This window comes from Eurytemora carolleeae, unplaced genomic scaffold, assembly GCF_000591075.1.
Source record: "Eurytemora carolleeae unplaced genomic scaffold, Eaff_2.0 scaffold156, whole genome shotgun sequence".
Classification (NCBI taxonomy): domain Eukaryota; kingdom Metazoa; phylum Arthropoda; class Copepoda; order Calanoida; family Temoridae; genus Eurytemora; species Eurytemora carolleeae.
The window spans coordinates 289,263-316,360 of record NW_019396479.1 but is presented as its reverse complement, the minus strand read 5'-3'; the positions used below and the strand labels follow the sequence as shown (position 1 = coordinate 316,360).

Genomic DNA, 27,098 nt, shown 5'->3' with positions numbered 1-27,098 from the left:
TTGGAAATCCACCAATATGCTTGATTTTTAAACAACATTGGAAATCCACCAATATGCTTGATTTTTAAACAACATTGGAAATTCACCATTATGCTTGATTTTTAAACAACATTTGAAATCCACCAATATGCTTGATTTTTAAACAACATTGGAAATCCACCAATCTGCTTGATTTTTAATCAACATTGGAAATCCACCAATCTGCTTGATTTTTAATCAACATTTGAAATCCACCAATCTGCTAGATTTTAAAACAACATTGGAAATCCACCATTATGCTTGATTTTTAAACAACGTTGGAAATCCACCAATCTGCTTGATTTTTAAACAACATTGGAAATCCACCAAGCTGCTTGATTTTTAATCAACATTGGAAATCCACCAATCTCCTTGATTTTTAATCAACATTTGAAATCCACCATTATGCTAGATTTTAAAACAACATTGGAAATCCACCATTATGTTTGATTTTTAAACAACATTGGAAATCCACCATTATGCTTGATTTTTAAACAACATTGGAAATCCACCATTATGCTTGATATTTAATTAACATTGGAAATCCACCATTATGCTTGATTTTTAAACAACATAGAAAATCCATCATTATGCTTGATTTTTAAACAACATTGGAAATCCACCATTATGCTTGATATTTAAACAACATAGAAAATCCATCATTATGCTTGATTTTTAAACAACATTGGAAATCCACCATTATGCTTGATATTTAATTAACATTGGAAATCCACCTTTATGCTTAATATTTAATTAACATTTGAAATCTATCATTATGCTTGATTTTTTACGTCACTTTGCCTAAGTTAATATCACTAATATTTTCATGTACAATTTCTAAATTTCCCCCATTTGTTTCTAAATAATCCCTAGGGATTATTTAGAAAAATAAGATCCTCTTTAATTCCATGCATTTAAGAAAATATTTTTATTTTGGCCTAAACAAAGGAACGCAGACTAAACAATACTTTTACTTATTTACAAAAGAAGTGTATTGATGACGTTGGCACTTTTTTCTCCAGTCTTAGATGTTTCAAATAGGCAATAATAGCCTCCTCTTCAGGGTGTCCGTCCTCAAATTCAAAATCGATATTGAAGTTTTTAAAATCCTTCCAGAACTTAACATAAGCCTTCCTGCTCTTGTCCTTAATTGGGCGAAGACTTCATCATCGGCGTAGATCTTCTTTCTCTCGTCCATCTTTACACTTATATGCACGTCTTCTCAGCTCAGGGGTTCCATGAAGAATGAGTTTGAAATCAGATTTGCGCATTTTCTTGGCAAGTTTTGTGAATTTAGCGTTATCAAAAAATAATTTATTTCATGAAAATAATTTTTAAATTTAAAATTTATTCTTAACAAATCCCAAATAGATGGTATGTGTTCGCAATGTGACATAAAATTACCAATGTACTGCTGATTTAGAAAGTGCGGGATATTATTTTTTTTTGTTTGGGATAAGTAACTAATGGTTTATATTCAAGGGATTTTTTACGTGGGTGATACATGTTTTACCCCTGTAAAATATCCCTTAATAGTTAAAACAACATTGGAAATCCACCATTATGCTTGATTTTAAACAACATTTGAAATCCACCATTATGCTTGATTTTTAAACAACATTGGAAATCCGTCAATTATTCATTAAAAAAAAAAACCGCGAAATAAATGAACATGACCTATATTTCGGCTTAATCGTTACAATATGAATATGTGAATATTTCTTCTTAACAATCGCTGGTTGTTTTGAATAGGGACCCCTTTTTTAACCAGATAAAACGTTATAATTGATAAACAATCTACTGAATAATCAACAAATACAATTTTTATGATAAAAATAAAATAAAAAAGAAGAGGGTAGTAAAAAAAGTAGATAGACGACAGAATTATGAAAGTAAAGAGATTAGGATTGTTTAAAGATAGTGATGAGAGAGCAATATACCAAAATAATGGTTGACAATAAAAAGGCTCAATTTTTTGCTGAGAAAAAAGGCGTGAAGCACAATTAAAGCTTAGTCACATAAAGGCGAACCCTAAAATAGCGAAAGATGTGGTAGCAATCACCCCCCCCCCCATTTTTGGTTAAGACACAGTGCAGCCCCCTCCCACATCCTTCCTATATAAACTTGTAAGTTTACAGGTTTGATCTTGCAAAGTTAAGATGAGGATCAATTAGTAAGAGTTATATTAAATTAAATGCATAATGCTACTGCTGCACTATCTGTCTAGATATCTCTAGAAGTATAGGGCTCAGGATCAATCCCCTTGTTGATATAGATTTCTATTCTGAGATTTTACAAGCTTGAGATGAGAGACTGTGATAATTTTAAGTGACCGTCCATGCAAATATATTCTTATATGTTTTATTGATGTGATCGCATACCACCGGTGGTAGGTGATTTTCTCAATACAATGAAGACGATTTTCTATTAGATTAAATGATCCAGGTTGAAATATCAAAGGTTTTCACCGTCAGGTTGCAATGATTAGAAAACTTGAGTTGGTGGTAATGACTCAATTCCTTTACATCTGTACAAGGGTTAAGTTCCAACTGTTGGACAGTACAATAGAATCTAATTACAATGCTGTTCAAGGTTTAAACAAGTTTTGAGAAATTCCAGGAATTCTTGGACCAGCGATCCTGATAAATAAGAGACTGGTTAAAGGGACAGACCGACTATGTAAGGTAGTTTAACTGAGTATGCAGTGTTGTGGACAAATTCTTTAGGATTCATTTGAGACATATAAAACTTTTTAAAGATCTGTAAATCCTAAGTTTGAGCGCAAAGCCAACGTTCAAAATCGTACTTTTGGGTGGATACGTTTTCAGAATTGTTTTTTTTTATTATTAAATAATGACGACAACAAATTTAAGCAAAATTCTACGTATAAACTAATAGTTGTTTAGGAACAGGTTGAGAAAATACAAATTATTCTTATCACCGAAAGTAAGTAATCTTATTCAATCGATAGTTTTTATAATTTCTGATTATTCACAAATATTTTCTGCAGATTTTCTGGAATTTCTATTGAAAAGACGACATTTGAAGAATTTGTAGAAATCTGCGAACAAACTCATAGAAAATAAAAAATTCAATATAATGATAAAAACGAAATACTTGATTGTTACATTGATGTAATATGATGAAATATGTTCATAAACATCGTATTAGCTTACGGTATAATTTTTACTTTATTTTTCGTCGTTTATTTAATAATTTAAAAACCGATTTTGAAAACGCACCCAACCAAATTCATGATTTCGAACGTCGACTATGAACTCAAACTCATAAATTATACATCATGGAAACGTTTTATATGTCTCAAAAAAATCCCAAAGAAAACACTGCATGCTCAGTTTAAATACTTAACATAGCCGGTCTGTCCCTTTAAAGAAAGTTTATAGAAGGAGGGATTGTTTGATATTTTTTAATGTTGTCTTCTTATTTTCTCCCTATTTTAATATGAGATAATCATTAACGCTGTTAACGACTCCTAAAATGTATTCCGTTAACGCTGTTAACGCCGATAATAAAATTTGGTTAATATACAGTATAATGACTTTATCTTATTAAAGGGACTGTAAGCGTAATTTCAAACGACCCTTCAAGCAAAGATGACAATGTCTGATTTACAACGGTACCCTTAAACCTTTGACTGTTTATCGAGTACAGACAGCTCATTGTTCAAATATCTTGAAAACCACTTGAATCTCTTTTCAAATGCGCGCGGTGTACAGTTTGAACTCAACACAGCTGCGCGCTACTTGTGTACGTAAACATAACCAAATATTTTACATTAAAAAAGGATTTTAAAAATTCGAAAGAAAATATTTGTTTTCTGCAAATTTTGGAAAGTAATTATTAATATTTTCAAAACTTAAAACAGCTTACAAAGTAGTGTTAAAAAATTAGCGTATTTTTGTAGATAAATGAGAAACTTTACGCTTATACAGTCCCTGAAAGGACTGAAAGTCTAGTAATATTAACAGCTTTTCCACTATTTTAGAATAGGAAATTATTGTTGAATCACTTCTCAATGTTTAAAGTTTAAAAAAAAGTTCAATAAAGGCAAGAAATAATATCTAGGCAATAGTCATAAATATTTAATTTATGATAATTTTGAAGGACAAATAAAAAAAATATTTAATGATTCAATCACCATGACTGTTTCTCCTATCTTTCGAAAAAGAAATGTTGTATTCCGGATTGTTTGATATATGAGTGAACGGTCCCTTGAATCCAACAGGAAGCCAGATGAGTCAGTACATCCCGGACCGCTGCAGCGTAGACACAAGTCGCACTGCACATAGCCGTCCAGGGACCTGTGCTACATACCGTGCACAGACAGCTTACAGAGAGAACCTTTCTGAACGAGAGAGAAGAAGAAGATGAACCGAGTTTCAGTCATAGTGCAGAACCCTGCCTATATCGAGGAACTAGATGGAGAAGAGGTTGATCCAGCAGACCTTGCTCCTCTCATAAGTGGGAACACTCCAATCATCACTGTTCCTGCTTCAGAGGATGAAGATGTAGCTGAGGAGGTTGTAGAGGATGGAAATGAGGATCCTGATGATGAAGATCTGCCCAAGATGATGCAGAACGTCATGGAAGAGCTAGAGGAGCTTGACAGAGAAGTGATCCAAGGATTGCAAGGATTGGGCCAGGAGCTAGACAGTATCATGTCCCTTAGGGACACTAGCTCACAGCAGCCTACTGATGTCCCCAACGTTGATGTATGGGACACAGGGAAGGTCATAGAGCAAGAGTACAGGCTACACCCCGACCCAACAATGATGGAGGTCAAGGACAGGTTGTCCAATCAGGTTTTGGATCTGCTCCAGATATTACAGGAGCGGGTTGACCAGCACACCTGCAATGATAAGGATATAAGGTTGATTGAAGGACTAAAGATTATATTAGTCCTACACTCCAGACTCGGCGTCCTGGTTGATACAGTGCTTAACCGTCAAGCTAAGAAACCTTAATGATACCAAGGGATTTGGAGCTAATGTTAAGCTATTATTATTATGTACTTGATATATCAGTATACACTTATAAATGTGAGATTGAATGTATCAATAAATATTCTTATACTTGTAAATGATTTTATTACTAGGGTGTTAATTATGTACGTGCATTAAACATATAAAGTTATCTCAATATATGGAGATAGCCGAAGTATTGTGGTGCAGGTTACAAATATATATACATGACAACGCATGAGGAGTTGGGCCCGCAGAATAGGACCAACCCGAGCTGCAGCGTCATCAGGTTACAAACATGATAGATATAAACAGGTTTAAGTACTTGTATAAATCTCATGAAGTGTAGATTTTTAGATACCATTTATTGCACGTATTTGTGGATCCCAGATACCACAATAAAACATCCTGGGTCGATTCTATACTGAGTAGCCTGACTGAACAGTACGACTGACTGCATATACAGTATGTGTAGAGTACCGGCACGGATCATGAAATTTTTAGATCCGGGTGCCCACATGATTCAAAAAGAAGTTAAAAAATCACTCCCCCGGCCCCGGATAAAAAGTATTGAAAATTAGAAAAATAAAGCCTGAAAAAAGAAAATAATTGTATTCTTTTAAACTTAAAAAACAATGATCGCAGTTAAATGAATTACGCCTTTGTCACAAACTGAGATTTTCTAATTCTTACATATTTGTAACCGAGATATTTGAGCTTACAGATATAAGAATTATGATTTTAGAGTTTGTGGCAAAAGATAAATTCCTTTGAAAGCCAAAATTTCGTTGGTTATATCATAGAAAACAACCCTTTAAAACTCATTTTGAATTAGACATTTTTTGGAAAACCAACTCCACATCAGAATTGAAAATATTCTATACACGCTTCTTGGAAAATAGACAGAGAGAAATGGCATCTACTTGTACAAATCAAGTTTACAGAATAAAAATAAAGAAAATATTTTTTTTGTAAATTCAATCTAGCTGTAAGATCTGATGCAGGGAAGACATGAAACACTTAACATTACTTTCTAATTTGAAAATGGAATAGTACACCGGCACCTCTGCCCTTTAGGAAAATTAAATTCAACCTATATGAAGCATACAGTCTGACCGTCTCAACCTTGTTGCACCGGCTAGTCCTGTCCATAGAGCTAGGTACAGTACAAACTGGGACCGGAAAGATTGACCCAGCTCGGATATTTAAATGTACTGCGGCTGCCCGTGAGTATCTAATCGTATGTTTTGTCATTTATTCAGAAATACTTTTAAGATAAATTTTAAATGTATATTTGTAGTGAATTTTAGACACAATCTTTTTAATAAATCTTCTATATAGGTTTCTCTTTCCTTTAAGGGATTTGGATTGGGATCCACTTCAGTTCTTACGATATAATAACCATCAAAGTCAATATTAAAAAATGTGAAAAATCACAGGAAAAAAAATAATCTTAATTGGGTTGTCAGATGAAAAAAATGAGATCATGATACATGTCACGTACTCCGATAAGGGCTTACAGGCTACTTTAAACAAAAATAAAATTATAAAACTAATTAATAAGAAATTTATTACATAAATTTTGTACAATGAGATCAGGAGAGAACATAAACAAAATCTAAGAACATCCATTGTCATTTAATACATATTACAAAGTTAAACATTGTTATCAAAATAAATTTTAATTTAAAATTTTGTTTGTTTGATCTAATGTAATTGAAAGTCAGAGCTTTTCTTTGATTAAAGTTCTACCCAAAAAACATACTTTTTAAAATAGAATAGAATAGAATAGAATAGAATATTGTTGTAACAATGTCACGACATTCTAGGTTAAATAAATAATTGACTAGATTTACAATAGTGTTACAAATGTTGCAATGAAGTGTATCCGAGGTTTACGAGGTTTAAAGAGACTCTGCACGATATTACAAGTGACCCTCAATATAAAGATGGATATGTTGATAGAAATCCATATTTTCTGTCTCAAAATAATGACTGGTGTAAATCCTACAACTTTATAATTGGAGGGTCACATCAATTCACGTCCTCGTTCCCATTAAGAGTTGGTTAATTCGCAGTTTACATTTTAAAAACAAAACAAATTAAAAATAGTCTCAATAACTGCAATGTATGTTAGAATTCTGCAGGGTTACCCCACAGTTAGAGTGGGAATTACGAAGTCTTATCTTGTGGCGGGTAACCCTGAACAGGTTTTCAGGCACAATATATAATAGAAATAGAATCCTATTTTCTTGTAGTAACAGTACATTTATATTTTCCATTGATCACTGTACAGTACAACAAATATACTTTATCCAGCGTAAGTAAAAATAAGGTTTGGAGGGGGGGATGCAAGGGGGAAATATTTGTTTAAACTTTATACTATTACGTATTAAAACTGTAAGAATCAAATTTTATAAAAAAAAATAACATATATTGGTAACAAAAATCGGAGTTTCTTTGGACCGGGCTTGTGAAATCATTGTTTCTATTGTTTACTTTCACAAAACCAGTTTCTGAGCTGTCCTATTACGTAGGGCTGTGCACGTTCTAACTGTTTCTTGCCGTTTGGTTAAAGGTAAGTTCCAACCGTTAAAAAAGAAAAATTTCATGTAGCTTTAGTTTTAAATGTAAGAACGGAACTTTCGTTTCGTTAACATTAAAAATTAACGGGTTTTCCGTATATTTTCTAAAACCTTCGTTTTGTTACCGAAATTTTGCCCAGCCCTAGTATTGCGTCACAGTAATATATAAACAAACATATTCCTAGTTCTGCACACATTGCTTTACGTTTAATATTTTAGTATATAGTTCACAGCCGACATAAACATGTGCATAAAAACATGGAGGTGTACACTGTACAAGCAATATGTACTGCGTTTGCACATTTTACTTTGTAATTTATTTCATTTAAAAAAAATTTTTTTTTTTTTTTTGATAGAAAAATACTTTTGGTTGAAAATCTTTTTCATTAAAGTTTCTTAAAATAAAATCAATTTAGACCTCTTGTGTGGAGTATGGTCAATGTTCTTAAAAGTTCGTAATAATCAAATTATCAAATATGATCTAAGATATAATTATTAACTCTCAGCATTTTTCATTTTCTGTCCATTATTCATCAGCATTGATGACGTTTTTAGCTTTTAAACGATTATTTCTCTGATCACTTTTTTAGGTGTATCTTGGGAACTTTGGTCGGAGTGGTCGTAGTAATTCTTTTCTCTATTCAGTGTACCGTTCAGTGGCAGACCTACAAATACAGGGGGTTAATTCATTTTTTCTCACAGAAGTCATCTTTGATATAAATGAATAAAATATACATATATGATGTAAATATATGTTACAGGGTGCTCAAAAAAAACGGGGAATATTGGATCAACAGACTTGTGTGTAATCGAATTTTCAAGATTGAGACCATTTCAAAAATCTAATTACAATTTCCTCTTCAATAAGCCTAATTTTTAGACTTGTAGATCTAAAAATTTGGTAAAAAAAATAAGATAATCTCCGCTTGCACAATTTTATATACAATGTTAGGTTACAGTTTATTACAGTAAAATTGTTACTGTTAGATCTACAAGCCTAAAATTGGGCTTATTAAATCGCAAATTGTACGTAAATATCCAAAATTGTCTCAATCTTGAAAATCCGATTACAAGCAAGTCTGCATAGACACTTGTGTGCAAACGGAGATTATCTTATTTTTACCAAATTTACTCACTCCAGTTGGAAACTTTAGGATCCTATGATATTGTTATTTTTGATCTACAAGCCTGAAATATGGCTTATTGGATCGTAAATTGTAAATATTTTTTAAATGCCCTCACTCTTAAAAATCCAATTACAAACGAGTTTTTAGACCCTTATTTCCCGTTTTTATTGAGTTATGACACAGACATTTCAAAAAAGAAATTTATAAAGAAGTGTGAAGATATGTTGTTAAAATAAAGCTCAAAAATACTATATGCAAGATGACATCATAAAGAAGATATTTTTTAATATTGGAAGATTTCTGATTTAAAAAAAAATATGAAAAACTTATATCATTTTTCAATATAACAACATTGTAAATTTTGATTAAAAAATCCTATATAATATTTGGGAAGCATGTTTAATAAGAAACACATAGTCTATAGATTATACAGATTTTCCTTCGAAGATGTAAAATAATTCATTTATTAGCATTTTTCCTTCTTTTTAAACTTAACAGTTATTTTTAATAGTTGTCTTGAATCCTAACTTCATTTTCAATTGAATTAAATGTTAATCAAGAAAATATCCGATAGAAATCCGAACTATAAAATAAACAAGTTTCATGATATTTTCACTGTATCCTAGAATGCAAGAATATGCATGACACATCATTTTTACTAAAAGTGGATGGTTCAATTGGTGTACCGTCACGTTTCCCCTTATACACTATTCAGGGTGTTTTTTTTTTATAAAGTTTTAGTTTTTTTCGTTAAAAGATAGATGAAAGTCCATCAACAAAAAGCTAGCAAATCGTTAGTACTTTTCAAACATTCAAACAAATGGTAAAAATAAAAATATTTGATTAATTGCGTTTCTGATCAGAAATGAATGCCAATACCGACATTCTGCTGTTTTAAATGAATTATGAAAAACTGCTGGACCTAAAGTTTAAAAATTTGCTTTATTTTGTAAATTCCCGAGTTTGAAGAATGAGAGGGTTGTGTCCTGTATTGACAAAATGTCCACAGTTCTTTACAAATTGCTGGCAATTCAGGAATCAGGGTTTTACATTTTACCAATGACAAGAACACAGAAATACAGAAAAATAAAAACTTTTTTTTTGTCTTTAATAAAATGAATAAACAAACTGTTCCCACCTCTCCAAAAAAGCAATTTTCCGTATATTTATTGTTTAGCCCTTTGGTCCGCGGCTTCCTGGATGGTTTAGAGAGAAAATGGGCCCTCCCTGGACAACGTGAGAATTTCCAGGATTGCAGGACAAAATAAAACCAAGTTGGTCCCAAAAATCCCGGCCAAAATAAAAAAATGAAGCCAGGAATCCCGGGCAAAATCAAACCAAGTTGGTTCCAGGAATCCCGGATTAAATCAGACCAAGTTGGTCCCATTAATCCTTGACAAAATCAGACCAAGTTGGTCTTAGGAATCCCGGATTAAATCAGACCAAGTTGGTCCCATTAATCCTAGTACACCGGCACCTCTNAAGAATCCCGGGCAAAATAAGATCAAGTTGGTCCCAAGAATCCCGGGCAAAATAAGACCAAGTTGGTCTCAGGAATCCCGGATTAAATCAGACCAAGTTGGTCCCATTAATCCTTGACAAAATCAGACCAAGTTGGTCACAAGAATCCCGGGCAAAATAAGACCAAGTTGGACCCAAGAATCCCGGGCAAAAAAAGACCAAGTTGTTCCAGGAATCCCGAGCAAAATCAGAAAAAGTTGGTCTCAGGAATCTCGGGCAAAATGAAAACAAATTGGTCCCAGAATTCCTGGGAAAAATAAGACCAAGTTGGTCTCAGGAATCCCGGGGAAAATGAAAACAAGAATTCCTGGACAAAATAAGATGACATATATAAATTATTATTTACCTTGTATATTAGATCTAAGTTTAGCTGGGACGGCATACTGATCACCATTGGCAAAATATTGTCCATGATCGAACCCGTTAAAGCTGGATTCCCCTTGGAATCTTTTCAGGTCCTGTTGAAGCCCCTTGGGCTGGACCAGGTTAAATCCATTAGGGTCAGTTAGATACTTGGTAGTTAGGTCTGCTAAATATTCCTCGGGTTGGGGGTAATGAGCATAATCAGCATCAAACCTAAAATATCATTTTTATCATATTTAGAAAACATTACATTGTACAAAATTTATTTTACTCTCAAATTGCTGAAATATGGTTTTGTAGACGACAATTCATATTAAAAACTCTAAATATTGCGAGATCAAATTGTCAAGGTTTGAAAGATGAAAGGCGTACACCAAGAGAAATTGAAATATGGTTAAAACTGTAATTTTTGCATAAAAAGTACAGCTGTCAAAAAAAAATCACAAATAGCATCTTTAAATTTAGATAAATTTGTAATAAAAAGCCTTAAGGGATTATCCATGGAATAAAAAGTTATCCTCGGGTACAGATATTTGTCATTTTGAACACAAATCGGCCATTTTGGGAAACCCTTTGGCCATTTTTGCGACACATATTGGCCATTTTGGGACACCCATTGGCCATTTCGGGACACAAATCGGACATGCTCCTTTTAGCATTGAATTAAAGGTTTTCTGTTGTGAATCCTTTAAGACTATATTTTAAAAGAAAATCGTACTTAAATTACGTTGACAGGTCCCTTTAACTAAATAAAGTTTTGCAATTAGATGTATAAACATTAGTAGAATGGATTTAGTTTAAATAATAATTAAACTGTTGCAGAATTTGAGTCTAAAATGGAAAACTATTTAAAACAAAGAAGGATAAAATTAAACAGGGTTTTAGTTTGAAAAGAAAATGCAAGACTAAGGAGTACTGCATACATTTAATTCTTAGTTAGCACGAAGCAAAGTCAGTCTTAATTCTTTAAACCTAAGGTCCTGATTCGTAGTCAATTCAGAACCTATTTTAAACCGTCAAATGTAGATTTTCATATTTGCAATTTATACTTTTTTGTTTGATTATAGGGTAATCTGTCTTTGCTAAATTTCAATAGATCTTACACCACGTTAGGATTCATTCACACACATCTTTAGAAAAAAGCACAGTGATTGAATAACAATAAGTAGTGGAATTAGGTACACTGGGTTTAACTACACGTAAATTTAAATCAGCACAAAAGTGAATTGGTTTAAGTTTAGTCTACAAAGTTCAACTACTCTTTGTTTTCCATGAAGTTTGATCCCAGTAAGATGAATTATTCCCTATCCATTAGATCCAGGTGGGTTTAAACCTATATATTTACCTATCCATCTGATCCAGGGAGGGTTTAAACCTATATATTTACCTATCCATCTGATCCAAGGAGGGTTTAAACCTATATATTTACCTATCCATCTGATCCAGGGAGGGTTTAAACCTATATATTTACCTATCCATCTGACCCAGGGAGGGTTTAAACCTATATATTTACCTATCCATCTGATCCAGGGAGGGATTAAACATATATATTGACCTATCCATCTGATCCAGGGAGGGTTTAAACCTATAGATTTACCTATCCATCTGATCCCGAGAGGATTTAAACATATATATTTACCTATCCATCTGATCCAGGGAGGGTTAAAACCTATATATTTACCTATCCATCTGATCCAGGGAGGGTTTAAACCTATACTCGTCTCCTGGAACGTTCCAAAGAGAATCCTGGGAGTTAACTGAGTCTCCAACTCCTATAACATTAAATAGAAATTATTGATATAATGACATGGACAGCCTAACATTATATACAAATATATTTATGTAGTTCTTTTTAATTACACCATGCCATTTTGATCACCATGTACCCAGTACCCCAGCACTTTTGTGTATTAAGCAAACCCAAGGGTTTTTTGTACAACGTACTTAACACTAGCACTTTTGCACATGTGTACGAAGCCCGAGAACTTTTGATATCAAATGATGCTCTACACTTAGTTTTGATCATACTACAAAGCACAGCCACTTTTTTGCATAATATAAAGCCCGGCACTTTTGTACATAATTTAAAGACCCGGCTCTTTTGTACATACTAAAAAGACCTGACATTTTGTACATAATATGAAGCCCGGTTCGACACTTTTGTATATTATACAAAGCCAAATCATTTGTGTACATTATAAAAAGCCCCGGCACTTTGTGCGTAAATATTTACTTAAATGTATTTATTTGTCATAAACCTTCTGTTATTAATATATATATATATATATTTAGATATATAGTGTTCTAATCAATAACAATCAATTTACTCGAATAAGAAATGTATCAATCAAACCACTAATTTGTCTCTACACCCTGTAAACTCAAATAATAAAGTTAAGGAATGCGCAAAGTTTTTGATTTGTTACAAAAATATTACTATAAAATGTAAACATTATTGGATCAATTTTGCAGAAGACATTAACAGAATAACTCGGTTCACAAACTCTTAAATAATCTCATAAAGGGAGCTGTTATCGGAGTTTTAAATAACCCTCTATTGGTAGAATGGCATGTCAAGTTTAATACTCTGTAAACCTTTACAAATTTAGATATCTCTGTAACCGGTGATATATATACATAAAGTGTCATGTGAAATTCTTCTACAGTTCTTTTAACTAAAAAAACTGTTATTTAAGACTTTTTTTGTATCATTGTATAAAGTTGTTTGCAAACCTTAAGAATTTGATTAACTGGAGATAGTTGCATGAAGAATTCATTTAAATTGTGGAAAATGTCTGTTTTTCTAATTCAAATTAATTCAATTCATAGAATTGGTTGTATCAGACAAAAGGAATAAAACATCAAATCTAAATTAAAATAAAATTTTCTTTAAATCTAAAATTTCAATTTAAAATTTCAAAATTAAAATTCCTAATCTAGAACTTTGAATTTCAACTTAATTTTAAAAATTAAGCAATTTTCTCAAGAATTTATTGACATTGATTATGCCAGACTAAAAATTGTGAGGTAGCCCTAACGGTTTGTCCAACTAAATGTTTGTCGTTTTTTTATGCTTTCGAATGTTCGCTTTTGAGAAGAAAAGTATTTTAATCTAACTTTCATCATTGTTACCTCCCGAGCTGTTTTCTCCAATTTTCCTCTGCAGATTATTGTCAGTTATTCCGTCAACTTCCTTGCTTAACGCAGTGATTTTATCATAGGACAGGGAGGTATGCAGCAGATCAGGCTTAGATACAGACATATCTTCTTTCTGCAATAAACTTGAGTTCTTGGAGTGACGCTGATGGCAGAATTTAGCTAGAACTATTAGAGAGATGACAGCTGTTACAAGAACACCAACAATAACAGCCACTAACCAAGACTCACCATCAACGGAAAACAGGGCCTGCTCCTACAAAAATAAAATGGTAATTCTTGGTCAAGCGGATCATAACAAATTTTAGATAGAATAATTAAAGCGTTAAACACTTTTTTTAAAACTTTATAAGCAATAAGGGTAATTTCCTAGTATACGATTTTTGGACCCCCCCCCTTCCAAAAATCGTATACTAGGACAGACCCACAATAAGTTTGTAAATTGTAAAAATCAATCTTATACAATGCCAATGAAGCCAACGTATAAACAGTTAAGGGACTTCGCAGTCGCATAGTTTCAAGTTACTCTCTATTTATGTCCGATTCGCACCCTAAAATGTTTGTTTGATAAAAAGGGTAACATTGTAAATTAGATATTTAATACATTTTAAAGAAATGTTTTTATTATTGAATTTGTTACCTGTATTCTATCAACTACACTAGCCTCAGTGTAAGCTCCACACAGCATATCATTACTCTCCAAACATAGTCGGATTCGAACATTCTGGAATTCTATATCCGAGCTGACAGCAAACTTGTAAGGATGATGTTTTAGAGACACACTCCTGCAGAAACAATAGCATTTTTAAAACTAAGTTAGAAACGGTATTTAAAAATCTTGAATTGAACTTCTGATTTTGAACAGATGTTTAAGTGTTCTCTGAACCAAATTTTTAGATATTTGACTAAATATTTAATAAAAATTTTCTCACAAATTAAACTCAATTTTAATCTAAATTTGAGAAATACATTTTTAATTAGGAAATTGAGTGATCCTGCATGAATCTACTTGTATCAGTGAATTTCTTTTCAATTTTAGCAAATAAATATAATTATTTGAAAACTAATTTTTGGTTATTGGAAAAGAATCACACATTGATCCTTATTGAGGGAGGAATAAAACTAATTATAATCCTCCCAAGAAAAGAAAATATTTATACTTTTTTCAGTAATTTTTAAAGAAATATCAGTTCTTACTGTGGTCTCTCCATATGGATAGAGAAAAATGTCAACGAACGAAACCAATTCATTTATTCTTGTCATTTTTTTGTTTTTTTTCAAAATAATTGACCTTGTCCTTTGAAAAAAGCAACCTATGTCCTACACCGTTTCAGCTTAGAGTATGTTTAGAAAGACACGGGAGGATCCATGGTGTTTTAATAGGAAACTACACAATAATCTATATTTCTGGTCTTTTGGATCATCATTCAATGCGCTCCTCATTCTAAAAATTACCAAACAATCCCTTTATTTATCCTATGATAACATTGCTGAACAATCCCTTTATTTATCCTGTGATAACATTCCTGAACAATACCTTTATTTATCCTATGGTAACATTGCTGAACAATCCCTTTATTTATCCTATGGTAACATTGCTGAACAATCCCTTTATTTATCCTATGGTAACATTGCTGAACAATACCTTTATTTATCCTATGATAACATTGCTGAACAATCCCTTTATCTATCCTATGATAAAAGTGCTGAACAATCCCTTTATTTATCCTATGATAACATTGCTGAACAATACCTTTATTTATCCTATGGTAACATTGCTGAACAATCCCTTTATTTATCCTATGATAACATTGCTGAACAATCCCTTTATCTATCCTATGATAACATTGCTGAACAATCCCTTTATCTATCCTATGATAAAATGGCTGAACAATCCCTTTATCCTTTAATTATCTATAAAATGCTAGTTTTCCTAAGATGTGTCCAACTCTGTTCCTCCGTCATCACCTCTATCTTCCCCATCAGGTTCAGCGGGTAGTTGTTCACTTTGAAGGAAATAGATTTAGTTGATATCTCAAAATATAAACTTTCTGCACGGGGTATTTGAGACACGTCGATCTGAGCACAAAACCATTCAATTTCTTTATTAAAAATTAGTCCTGTTACATAGACTAGGCAAATTCGAATTCATTTTTTCCAGTTATCAAAAAAAAACTTTATTAAACTGAAAAAAAATTCTAAAACTCGAGAATGTTTTTTCAAAACTCGAAATTTTTTTCCACGAGCAAAGCCGGCCACTTCTGCTATAGTTTTTATGAAGTTGAAAAAAATATTTTTTAGAATGTGAATTAATTAAATCAAGTGTTTGGTATGAGTTTAATTGGTTTCCTGAGTAGTGATTGACACTTGTTCTGACCAGTTAGATTCCCCCAGGGGGTTGATAGCCTTGCTTCGGACAATGTAGGTTGTATGTTGTTTTAGGTCAGATAGTTTACAGTTCTAAAAACAAATGTTTATTTTTAAAATGAGTTAGTTTTTGTTTTGTTTTCAAGAGTCTTGATAAAATATCTAAGAAGTTTGACATGCATGAAAAATTTAAAATATTTTTTTAACACAAAACAAAAGTTTTTTTCTGTATGAAGCCAAGGGACTGTTAACGTAATTTCAAGTGAGTCTGCATGCAAAGATGGATTGCAAAATTCACTACCCTATAAAGCTTTCTTCATATAACTATGAATTAGATATTAATAATAGATATGCCTCTGCACAAGTTACTTGCGCATTTCTATTGTAGGAAAACGGTCAGAAATTATTTTAACAAACGACATCAAAAAAATCATCCATAGTATTGAACAGAGAAAGGTTTCAAGAGTACAGTTTTGAATTGGACATCTTTGCATGGAGGGTTACTAAAAACTATGCTATAAGTTTATAAGTTTGAATCAATTATTAAAAAAGAAAAAGAAATATCCAATCCTAGATAAGGTAAAACCTACCTTAGTTCTACAACCAATCTCTTTAGCATCGGAAATGCTTCCTCCCAGTTCTCTATACTGAAGTTTAAACATGGTATTGTTGAGTCCGCCATTAAAGTTCTCAACCCAGCTCATTACAATACTGTTTGGTCCTGTATCCGTAGACTCAAGATTACTGGGACTTTCAGGTCGCCCTTTCTTGACAAGATTTACGACTGTTCGAACAGATCCCATGTTGTTCCCAGCCTTACAAACAAACTCACCATAGAAGGATGGATTGACATTGGATACTCGTAGGATTGATTCATACTCGTTATCTCCAATCTGTCTCATAGGAATCTAAATTAATTGTCCAATTATAAAGTTGCAACATTAAAATCCTTGGATTAACTACTTTCCAGCATTAATTAAGATTAAATAACTGGAATACATTTGAAGTAAATAATCAACATTTTAATCAAAGAAAGAGTAATTTAATACCTCGTAGAAGCCTACTTTGCTTCTTGCGGCAGCATTCTGCCATTCCCATTCAAAGGAGGGAGCAGGAAAGGCTTTCATCCTGCAGGGTATTTGAGCCATCTCTCCTGGATCAGCAGCTATTTTATTGTGCTTATGTGACACAATAGGTTTATGCTCCACCTTCAGTACTACTGCCGATTGTGCTCGACCAACATTGTTCTCAAACTGACAAACATATTCTCCTGCATCAGAGGGATGGATGCCGTCTGTAGCTTCACGGGCAGATCCAGTAAATCGTATTGAGGAGATAACGTTGGTGGTAGTTTGAGGATAGCTCTGCTGGGCACTAACGGTTACACTAAACATTCTGCTATCTGATGGATCAATTGGAGCTCCATCTTTAAACCATGTTACATCAGGTTTAGGTTTACCAATGCCGCTGCAGGTCATTATCAGTCCTGTATCTCCAACCTTTCGGAGAATACGTTCTTGTAGTCCAGAGACTATCCTTGGTTCCTGTTCCACATTGAGCTCCCAGGTTACAGGAGTACCATCTCCCAACTCGTTATATGGTTTGCAAATATAGTTTCCCCCGCTGTCCATTCTAATCGGACGGATGGTTAAGGATGCTTCAGTTGAGAGAACTTGTGTAGGGTTTCCTTCCTTCCACCATGTAAATTTAGGTTCCGGAAACCCAGACGGATTAGCTCCACATGTCAGAGTGATTGATTTACCTGAACCAAGGAAATTATGCTACATACAGAATTGCAATAATGTAATTGGATCTTCTAAGAAAACCAGCCGAGCCATGAAATTCCATCAACCCAATACATTAAACAAGATAAAATGGTAATTTCAAATTTTAACTGGTTCTTTTAGCTTTACACATATATTCTTTAGAAATTTGTGAAACTAATCTCTATACCTTCAATTCCAGCTGGCCTGCTAGGTTGAACAAACCCTACTCCAGGTTTGTGACGAACTGCAAGTTCTATGGTTCCGTTTCCAGTTCTGCGACGGGTGTTTTCTCCACTTGGGTCTAAACATTAGTTTTTTATAGATGGTTCCTATATTTTGTTCAGTCTCATACATTAAAAATTCATTTTACACAGACCAAATACAAAAATTATATACAATTTAAAACTTATAAAACTTTGATATTGGAACAATGTTATGATAAAAAGTTGCTGAATAAGAAATAAGACTTTCAGATTATTAAAAAAACTATTCCATTTGTTGAATTGAAATGTGTTTAACTTTCTGAATGCATATTTGGATTTTTTAAAGGTTTTTTTCAGTTTGGAAATGCACTAACTTCTGAAGTTTCATGGTAATTGGTAAATTTGTATTAATAAAATACATATTGAATGAATTTTTAACATGAATAGTATTTATGTTCTAATCATATTAGAATCAAAAAAATTAATAATAATATTTTGACAAAAAAATCAGAAAATATTTCTTGACTCCTACTAGCGGCCTCCTAAGTTTGAAAAGTTGGTTATAGTATTCACTTAAAGAAATATATTTTCTTAGCCCTAAAAAGGTTTCAAGGTTTTACAAAAATCTTTTGAATTATGATTGGTTAAAATTTGCCAAGTTTAAAGTCAAAGCATAAAAGTGACATGCTTTCTTTTTCAGGGGAACGAATGAAACCAATTTTTTCATAAATGAATTGAGTCTCAAATTTTTTAATTCTTATATATTTGCAACCTAATGGTGTAAACCTTGATATTTAAAACTTAGATTATCTGATCTAACATGAATTCATAGTTTGAAGTATCTTACGTCTACAATATTGTGTTGCAAAGATAAAGGGATTTGAAAATCAGAGTTTGTGACAATAACAATAACATTTTACAAAGAAATAAAATATCTCTTGTTATTGAAATGTTTTATGAACTTACCAATAAGATTAGTAGCAGAGCAAGAGTATACTCCTGAATCCTGGGGAGATATATCCTTGATGTTTAGATATTCTCCTTCCTGTTCAAACCCAGGGGTATCATGCCGTCGCCACTAAACAAATAATCAATTTTCAGAGGAAAAAACATGGATATTGGATAACTATGTGTTCTTGATTCAATGATAATGCTTTAAAGGGTAACATCATTTGTTTATCTAAATGGACCGGAAGCGTAATATCAAGGGACCCGCGTGCAAAGCACAGCAATGTCCGATTTACAACGGTACCTTTTGTATGATCAAATATAAAAAAGAAATCTATGACTTTTTTGTATTTTAAACGGTTTATCTTTATTTTTGGTTTCTCTGGAAAATCGACTTGCTTCAACTTTGGAAACTTCACCATAATTAAACACTAAATTCTCCATCTTTGTTGCAACTTTTCTCTTTTTGCTTCATTATATGCAACAAAACGTGTACTGCTGTTTCATCCTGCCAGAGCAGTGATGATTTTGTTTACATTTTATTCCAGATTCTACAGTACACTGTTTAGAAACATAAAGTTACTTGTAAACCTTCCTTGATGTTTCCAAGGGAAATATTTACAGTGTGGCCCATAAATTAATACATAGGAAGACGACATTGCATTCAAAATATGATATAATGAACATGAAAAACAACAATTGTGCAGTGTCCGCAACTTGGTAAGTTCAAGCTACTGGTGAAACTTCTTAATTTATAACAACATCAAATAAACAGAAAAGAATAATGAAATGTCGTCATTTTAATCCAGAGTTTGATGGGTCCTACTGTACCAACAAAAAACTGTTTTACCTTGAATGAAACAGGATGAGGGTTGGCTGTTACTTTACAATGTATTCGAACTTCTTCCCCTGCATTCACCTCTTTAAACCTTTCCAGGGATATCTAAACATTGGATACAATATATCAAATATATCTAGCATTGGATACAATATTTCCGGGAATATCTAAACAATGGATACAATATTTTCAGGGATATCTAAACATTGGATACAATATACTAAAGATATCTAAACATTGGATACAATATATCAAATATATCTAAACATTGGATACAATATATCAAATATATCTAAACAGTGGATACAATATTTCCGGGAATATCTAACCAATGGATACAATATTCTCAGGTATATTTAACCTTAGATACAATATTTTCAGGGATTTGTAAACACTGGATAGTGGATACAATACAATACATCCAGGGATATCTAAACATTGGATACAATATATCCAGGGATATCTAAACATTGGATACAATATATCCAGGGATATCTAAACGTTGGATACAATATTTAAACTCCAGAATAAGGAAAATGAATTTCTTTATTCCCAGGATGTCTTAGAAAAATTGTTAAACAAAATAAATTAATTCTTGATTCAATTGTTCTGTGCAGTGTGCGCCCAATTCGGGTTTCAAAACCCATTCTATAAATATATGAACATTCATTTAAGCTGTAAAAATACATTTAAATGAAATTTCACACCCGAGTTCTGAATCTGAGAAGTTTATGATTCTATTTGCTCTATAGAATAGTGAACACTGGACTTTACTTCTCCTATAATGATTTATATGTTTTATCCTTTTTTTGAAGAAAAGATTTTCTTTTTACAATACCTTTTTAGTTCTCCTATAGGGAAGATGTAAAATTTGTTATTGGTAAAAATATGTATAAGCAAAATATTTACTTTACGCTTGTTTAACAAACCCTGAAAATAATAAAAATAAAAATAAAGTTTCATATGCAGTAGTGTATAGTGTATCGGAATTGCGTACATTTTTTTCGAAATTAAGAAGATAATCCTATACTAAGAACATGTTTCTGATGCATGGTATTGATATTGCTACGGGAAATGAGAATACCGTCGAAATATATTATGTCCCTTAGTGACAATTATAGTAATATTTTCCTTAGCAATATCACTAATACAGAGCAGATTTCTTAATTATTTACAGTCTAACATTCTATTGAACCAATATTTCGTTCGTTATTTTGAAATGGTTTCCGGTTGTTCGATGTTACGAACAAAACGTTAGGATATATTTAAACACTGTGATACCTTGGGTTCATGAAGAACGATTAGATTTAATTCTCCTTTCCCAGTTTGTCCAAGTTGATTGTCAGCTTCACAGAAATATGGACCCTCATCCCGCCGGTCAACTGTAGGTATCACGTGTCTAAACAAATTAAGAATATAATATGGACCCTCATCCCGCCGGTCAACTGTTGGTATCTCGTGTCAAAACAAATTAAGAATATAATATGGACCCTCCTCCCGCCGGTCAACTGTAGGTATCACGTGTCTAAACACATTAAGAATGTAATATAGACACTCATCCCGTCTGTCAACTGTTGGTGTCACGTGTCTACAAAAAACATAAAAATATTTCTACAAGTTTTTTTTTATAATTACCATGATGGATTTTTTGTTTTGATGAAATATAACTTAAGTGTACAGAAATATTTAGGATTATTTATTTAATAATTGCTATGTACCTAAAGTTGATGTTGTGTTCCTGAAAGTGGATGCTATGTAATTGAAAGTGATTGCTGTGTACCTGAAAGTGGTTGCTGTGTACCTACAAGTGGTTGCTATGTACCTGAAAGTGGTTGATGTGTACCTGAAAGTGTTTGCTATGTACCTAAAAGTTGTTAGTGTGTATGCATCTGAAGTGGTTGCTATGTACCTGAAAGTGGTTGGTGTGTATGTATCTGAAAGTGGTTTCTATGTATCTGAAAGTGGTTGGTATATATGTATCTGAAGTGGTTGCTATGTACCTGAAAGTGGTTGGTGTGTATGTATCTGAAAGTGGTTGCTATGTATCTGAAAGTGGTTGGTATATAAGTGCCTGAAAATGGTTGCTATGTTCCTGGAAGTGTTTGCTTTGTACCTGAAAGTGGTTGCTATGTACCTGAAAGTGGTTGCAATGTACCTGAAAGTGGTTGCTATGTACCTGAAAGTGGTTGCTATGTACCTGATAGTGGTTGCTATGTACCTAAAAGTGGTTGCTATGTACCTGAAAGTGGTTGCTATGTACCTGAAAGTGGTTGGTATCTATGTACCTGAAAGTGGTTGCTATGTACCTGAAAGTGGTTGCTTTGTATCTGAAAGTGGTTGTTATGTACCTGAAAGTGGTTGCTATGTACCTGAAAGTGGTTGCTATGTACCTGAAAGTGGTTGCTATGTACCGTCCCTCTCTCGTCCATTTTACGTTTTCCACCTCTGGTCTTGCATCAACCTAGCAAAAACTTGAATATCAAGAGTTGGAGGCATCTTCAAAAATACACGGACAAACAATCGGCTTCAGCCTTTTATCACATAGAACTAAATTCTTAAAGATATTTTATTTTCAATCACGTTTGAGATCACATTACGTTTTTTGCGCAATAGTCCCGCCAACTTCCGGTGCGAAAGGAATTGAGTTTTTGCCACAACCTTAATCCCTATATCTTTGCAATGTCATAGACCTTAGATATTTTAAACTATGAATTCTGTTAGATCAAATAATCTAATTTTAAAATAAGTTGCAAAATTATAGGAATTAGAACTTATGAGTTTGTTACAAAGACAGACTCAGTTCCTTTGCACGATTTTTTTGCTATCAATATTCTTTAGCTAAGAACGAATAATATTGCAGTATTTTTTGGGTATTACAGATTTACTAAAAGATTTGAGATTAATGAAAACATGAAAAGAGAAAATAACTCCTTCAAAACAATTGAAAGCTAAGAATATATTTATTTAAGATTATCTATCTTATAAAATTATGACTTGTGATGATGTTAAATAACTAAAGGATTTCAAATATACAGGAGTAGAAGCTATGATGACTACTACAGGACTAGAATATTTGAGGACAAAAATGGATAAGAATCAAAGAAAACGAGTTCAGGACTATGTCTCAAACAGGACTAGAATATATGAGGACTGTAACAGAACTTTAATCTATGGGGACTGAAACATGCATAGAATCTATGTGGACTAAAAGAGGACTGGAATATAAAAAGACTTTAACAAGACAAGAATCCGTGAGGACTAAAACAGGACTAGAATCTATGAAGACTTTAACAAGACTAGAATCTATGAGAACTAAAACAGGACTAGAATCTATGACGACTTAAACAAGACTAGAATCTATGAGGACTAAAACAGGACTAGAATCTATGAAGACTTAAACAAGACAAGAATCTATGAGGACTAAAACAGGACTAGAATCTATGAAGATTTTAATAAGACTAGAATGTATGAGGACTAAAATAGGACTAGAATCTATAATACTTTAACAAGGCAAAAATATATGAGGACTAAAACAGGACTAGAGTATATAAAGACTTTTATAACAAGGAGGACTAAAACAGGACTAAAATCTATATAACTGATGTTCAGGAACGGACGTTGAAAATTCGAGTGATATAGTCGTTGTCTCTAGTCTGAAAAGTGTTTAATTTTGACATGTTTCACCATTATTTCTGCGAAAGAAAGCCGCACGTTAGATTTCAAAAAATGGAATTTTAAAATCAACATAATTACGAAAAGAGTCTCTTTAAACCTATATTTGCATGAGAATAGCCTAGGTTGGCTGGATTCTAGTCTAGTTTATTAAACCCATCATACTTAGATCTGATTTAAAGTGTCTAGGCCACTGTCCCATGTTACAATAGATAGGGAGGTGTAGTGGACCCCCTCCTGTATATAGTTGTGGACCCCCTCTTGTATATAGTTGTGGAGCCCCTGGTATATAGGTTTGTCATGCCCTCTGCTGGGTAGTTTGGACCAGATTAAAGAACAGAAGGTAAAAGATATAATTTCATGTAGATACCTTCCATTAAACAAGCCAGCAGAGGGGCAGTATTTTATTCATAAACGCTTGCATCTCTTATATTCATATTTGACCTATTTGACCTCTGAAATTTTTAAAATTAATTATCCCCCCCCTCCCCTTCCCAATATGACAAAAGAGTGGGGGGGGAGAAAAAGTATTTTTGAAAGGAAACAACTGTGGGATTAGATGGGTGCAACCTTTTTAGCAAAATATAGAAAATTATTTTTTCAAGATAACCGGCCCGGCAAGAACGTTTAGAGGTAATTTTTATAAAAAAATCCCGAGCTGGAAACTTTTGAATGGTGGATATCGGGATTGATGCTTGATCCACTCTTTTTCTTAATCTCGAGATTTAATAAGGCTTGTTCTCCTCTTGTTATTATTCTCCCTTTAAGTGTGTATTTTTACGAGAAGCTTTAACAATAATGATGAAAAAAGATTATTCGGAGAGTTTGAAAATGTTAAGAAAAGTTTTTCAATATCAAGGAATCCTTGGATCCTTTCTACTTCCGGTTGAGCAGATAAAACGGAAGTAGTAAAGTACACTCAGCCTTGAAATCATGGTGGAAAAAAATATATTTTAAGCGCTCAGCGCCCCAATATTTTACCACATTTACATTTAATTTTTTACTCATTAGGACAATTCTAGCATTCTGTTCAGGTAAAAGATATGAAAATCATAATTATATTTTGCGTGAAACTTGGAAACAATTATACAGCCGCTCTTTGTTCACTTATAAACCTGTATTTAAAAAGGCTTGTTTATATTCACAAATCTTAAATCGAAATGTCGTCTTCAATGAATTAATATAAACGACGACCACTGTACCTAAAACAGTCAAAGTTTGAAATATCAAAGGTTTTCATCAACCGGTAGCGCAGCAATTATATTACGATGTATTAGAAAAATAGAATTTGTGGTGAGTGTTCAGTTTTCTTATGTTAAATCCTATATATTTTTTATTTGAGTATATAACTCAATTTAGATTTTTAAAGTTTAAAACCACTAGAAAATTGTTCCATTATTAACACAAATAAAGTTGAACCCCTTGATGGATAGATGAGAAACCTAATCAACTTTTAGTTCTTTTTTACTTTTTCACATTTGACAGAAATATTAGACATTTTTTTTTGATTAATCTAGCAAAACCAGCAGAACTTTTGTGACAGGCAACGGGACTTGTTCATCTTTTAAGAGTCTGTTTACACATTTTTAAGTACCCTTTAACATAAGAACTATTTTCTCGTGTTTTTAACTATAAAGGGTCAAATTTCGACAATTCTATTTATTGACTCATTGACTTAAATCCGCAACTAACTTCTTTTCATCCGGACAAATAAGGATATCTCATTCTTCCTTGATCAGAGATGGTTCATAGGGTAACTTTGTGAATCAGATTTGTCCCTTTATAAATGGAGGGCTACTAGAAATTTAGAAATTGCGTCTTTAGTCCATTTTAATGATTTAACTCTAACTTTGATGTTGTTTTAAAAAATTTATGTCAATCTAAAAAGTTGGTTTATTAAACAAAATCAAATGTGAAGTCTTCTTAAAACTTTTGTTATCATTTTGGGGTTTTCAATAATTCAAGGTTCACTCCGGGTTATGAAGGTGCAAAGCCTGAGAATTGGAAACTCAAGGCTACATTTAAATAATTTATGAGAAGAAAATAGAATTGAAAAAACTACTTTATACACATGGGCAAAAGGTATAATACCACAGTTCTTGTTCATAATATATTAGATATTATACTAGCTGCATGTGCAGTGTGCACTTGTGTATATTTCGTAATTCCCTTATTTACATTTCTTACAAAGTTCCCAAAATTTTTTAAAAAGAATAATTTACAATTTTTTATTGTATTTAACCTTTACAATTACATTTTTTTAAATTCCTTTTCCTTCTGAAGACAATATAACAATCAAATATTTTACAAATCTACTTTCTAGACACTAGATAGACACAAGACGTTAGACAATAGACAATAAACAGTAAACACTGGACACTAGACACAAGACATTAGACAATAGACAATAAACGCTGGACACTAGATAAACACAAGACATTCGACAATAGACAATTAAGGATGGACACTAGACAATAGACAGTAAATACTGGACGCTAGACACAAGACATTAGATAATTGAAAATAAACGCTGGACGCTAGATAAACACAAGACATTAGACAATAGACAATTAACGATGGACACTAGACAATAGACAGTAAATACTAGACACTAAACACAAGACATTAGACAATAGACAATAAACGCTGGACACTAGACAATAGACAGTAAATACTGGACACTGGACACAAGACATTAGACAATAGACACTAGACAATTCGACACTAGACAATTCGGCACTAGAATCTAGACACTTGGCTTTAGAAACTAGACATGCGGAATACGGAATAGGAAGACACCATTTGAGCAATTTTTTAAGTATATGATGTTGCTTATACCGGAAATAGTTTTACAAGAAGTTGAAAATCAATTTATGGAGTGAAACAGTTCTGTGTACACTGCACAATTACTGTACTTCTTGTTCAGTTGACTATTTGAAATCGTCTTCGTATTCCACTTTTTCATGGTAACCCCTGTTTCCCTAACCTGACACATTAGAACAGCAGTATCTCCCTCTTCAACTCTCAGTGGATTCTCAGGACCAATAGAAACACGAGGAAAATCTAAACAAAACTAAATTATTAATTTGTGAGAAGTAGTAATAGAAAATTTTGGCTAGTTGAACTACCCCTGTTGGGTGCTGCCAATTCCAACTTGAACTAATTGGAGAATAGATAAAAATATCAAAGATTTACACGCATCAGGATGCAAAGATGTAGGGATTTTTTTTTCTTGCATGTGCTCAATTCCTTTGTAAACATATGATAAGTAGTTGAAATAGCTACGGCTAGTTAAAAGCTGCTGACATCCTCCCAGAATATATTTAGGTAGAAGCAAATCGACCATAAACAAATTCAAAATAAAATGTTAGAACTTACTTTTTAAAGAATAAGCAAATTTATTTTTTAGGGTGTACATAATAAAACATATTTTTACAAGAATTATTTCAGAAATTTAGAAACGCCAGGGGGCTCAGCGAGCAAAAGCTGTGGTACTATAAATAAAACATAATAAACATAATAATTACACTTTTGATTTATATGGAGGGGGGG

General features: G+C 32.7%; 1 protein-coding gene across 1 annotated transcript in view; it reads right to left on the bottom strand.

Annotated features, from left to right (window-relative positions):
* Nucleotides 1-8,114: 8,114 nt before the first annotated feature.
* LOC111704031 (hemicentin-2) overlaps nucleotides 8,115-27,098 on the bottom strand; it is a 34,382-nt gene continuing 15,398 nt past the window's right edge. Inside the window, exons 8-22 of the mRNA XM_023476143.1 lie at nucleotides 26,533-26,609; nucleotides 22,265-22,335; nucleotides 21,156-21,273; nucleotides 19,887-19,979; nucleotides 19,055-19,166; nucleotides 18,073-18,186; nucleotides 17,169-17,881; nucleotides 16,710-17,027; nucleotides 16,102-16,212; nucleotides 15,686-15,831; nucleotides 14,393-14,537; nucleotides 13,729-14,008; nucleotides 12,278-12,368; nucleotides 10,580-10,809; nucleotides 8,115-8,250 (exon numbers count right to left, since the gene is read on the bottom strand). Of these exons, the coding sequence (XP_023331911.1) occupies nucleotides 8,144-8,250; nucleotides 10,580-10,809; nucleotides 12,278-12,368; nucleotides 13,729-14,008; nucleotides 14,393-14,537; nucleotides 15,686-15,831; nucleotides 16,102-16,212; nucleotides 16,710-17,027; nucleotides 17,169-17,881; nucleotides 18,073-18,186; nucleotides 19,055-19,166; nucleotides 19,887-19,979; nucleotides 21,156-21,273; nucleotides 22,265-22,335; nucleotides 26,533-26,609 (2,726 nt within the window). The 3' untranslated portion in view covers nucleotides 8,115-8,143. The remainder of the gene's footprint in view (nucleotides 8,251-10,579; nucleotides 10,810-12,277; nucleotides 12,369-13,728; nucleotides 14,009-14,392; nucleotides 14,538-15,685; nucleotides 15,832-16,101; nucleotides 16,213-16,709; nucleotides 17,028-17,168; nucleotides 17,882-18,072; nucleotides 18,187-19,054; nucleotides 19,167-19,886; nucleotides 19,980-21,155; nucleotides 21,274-22,264; nucleotides 22,336-26,532; nucleotides 26,610-27,098) is intronic.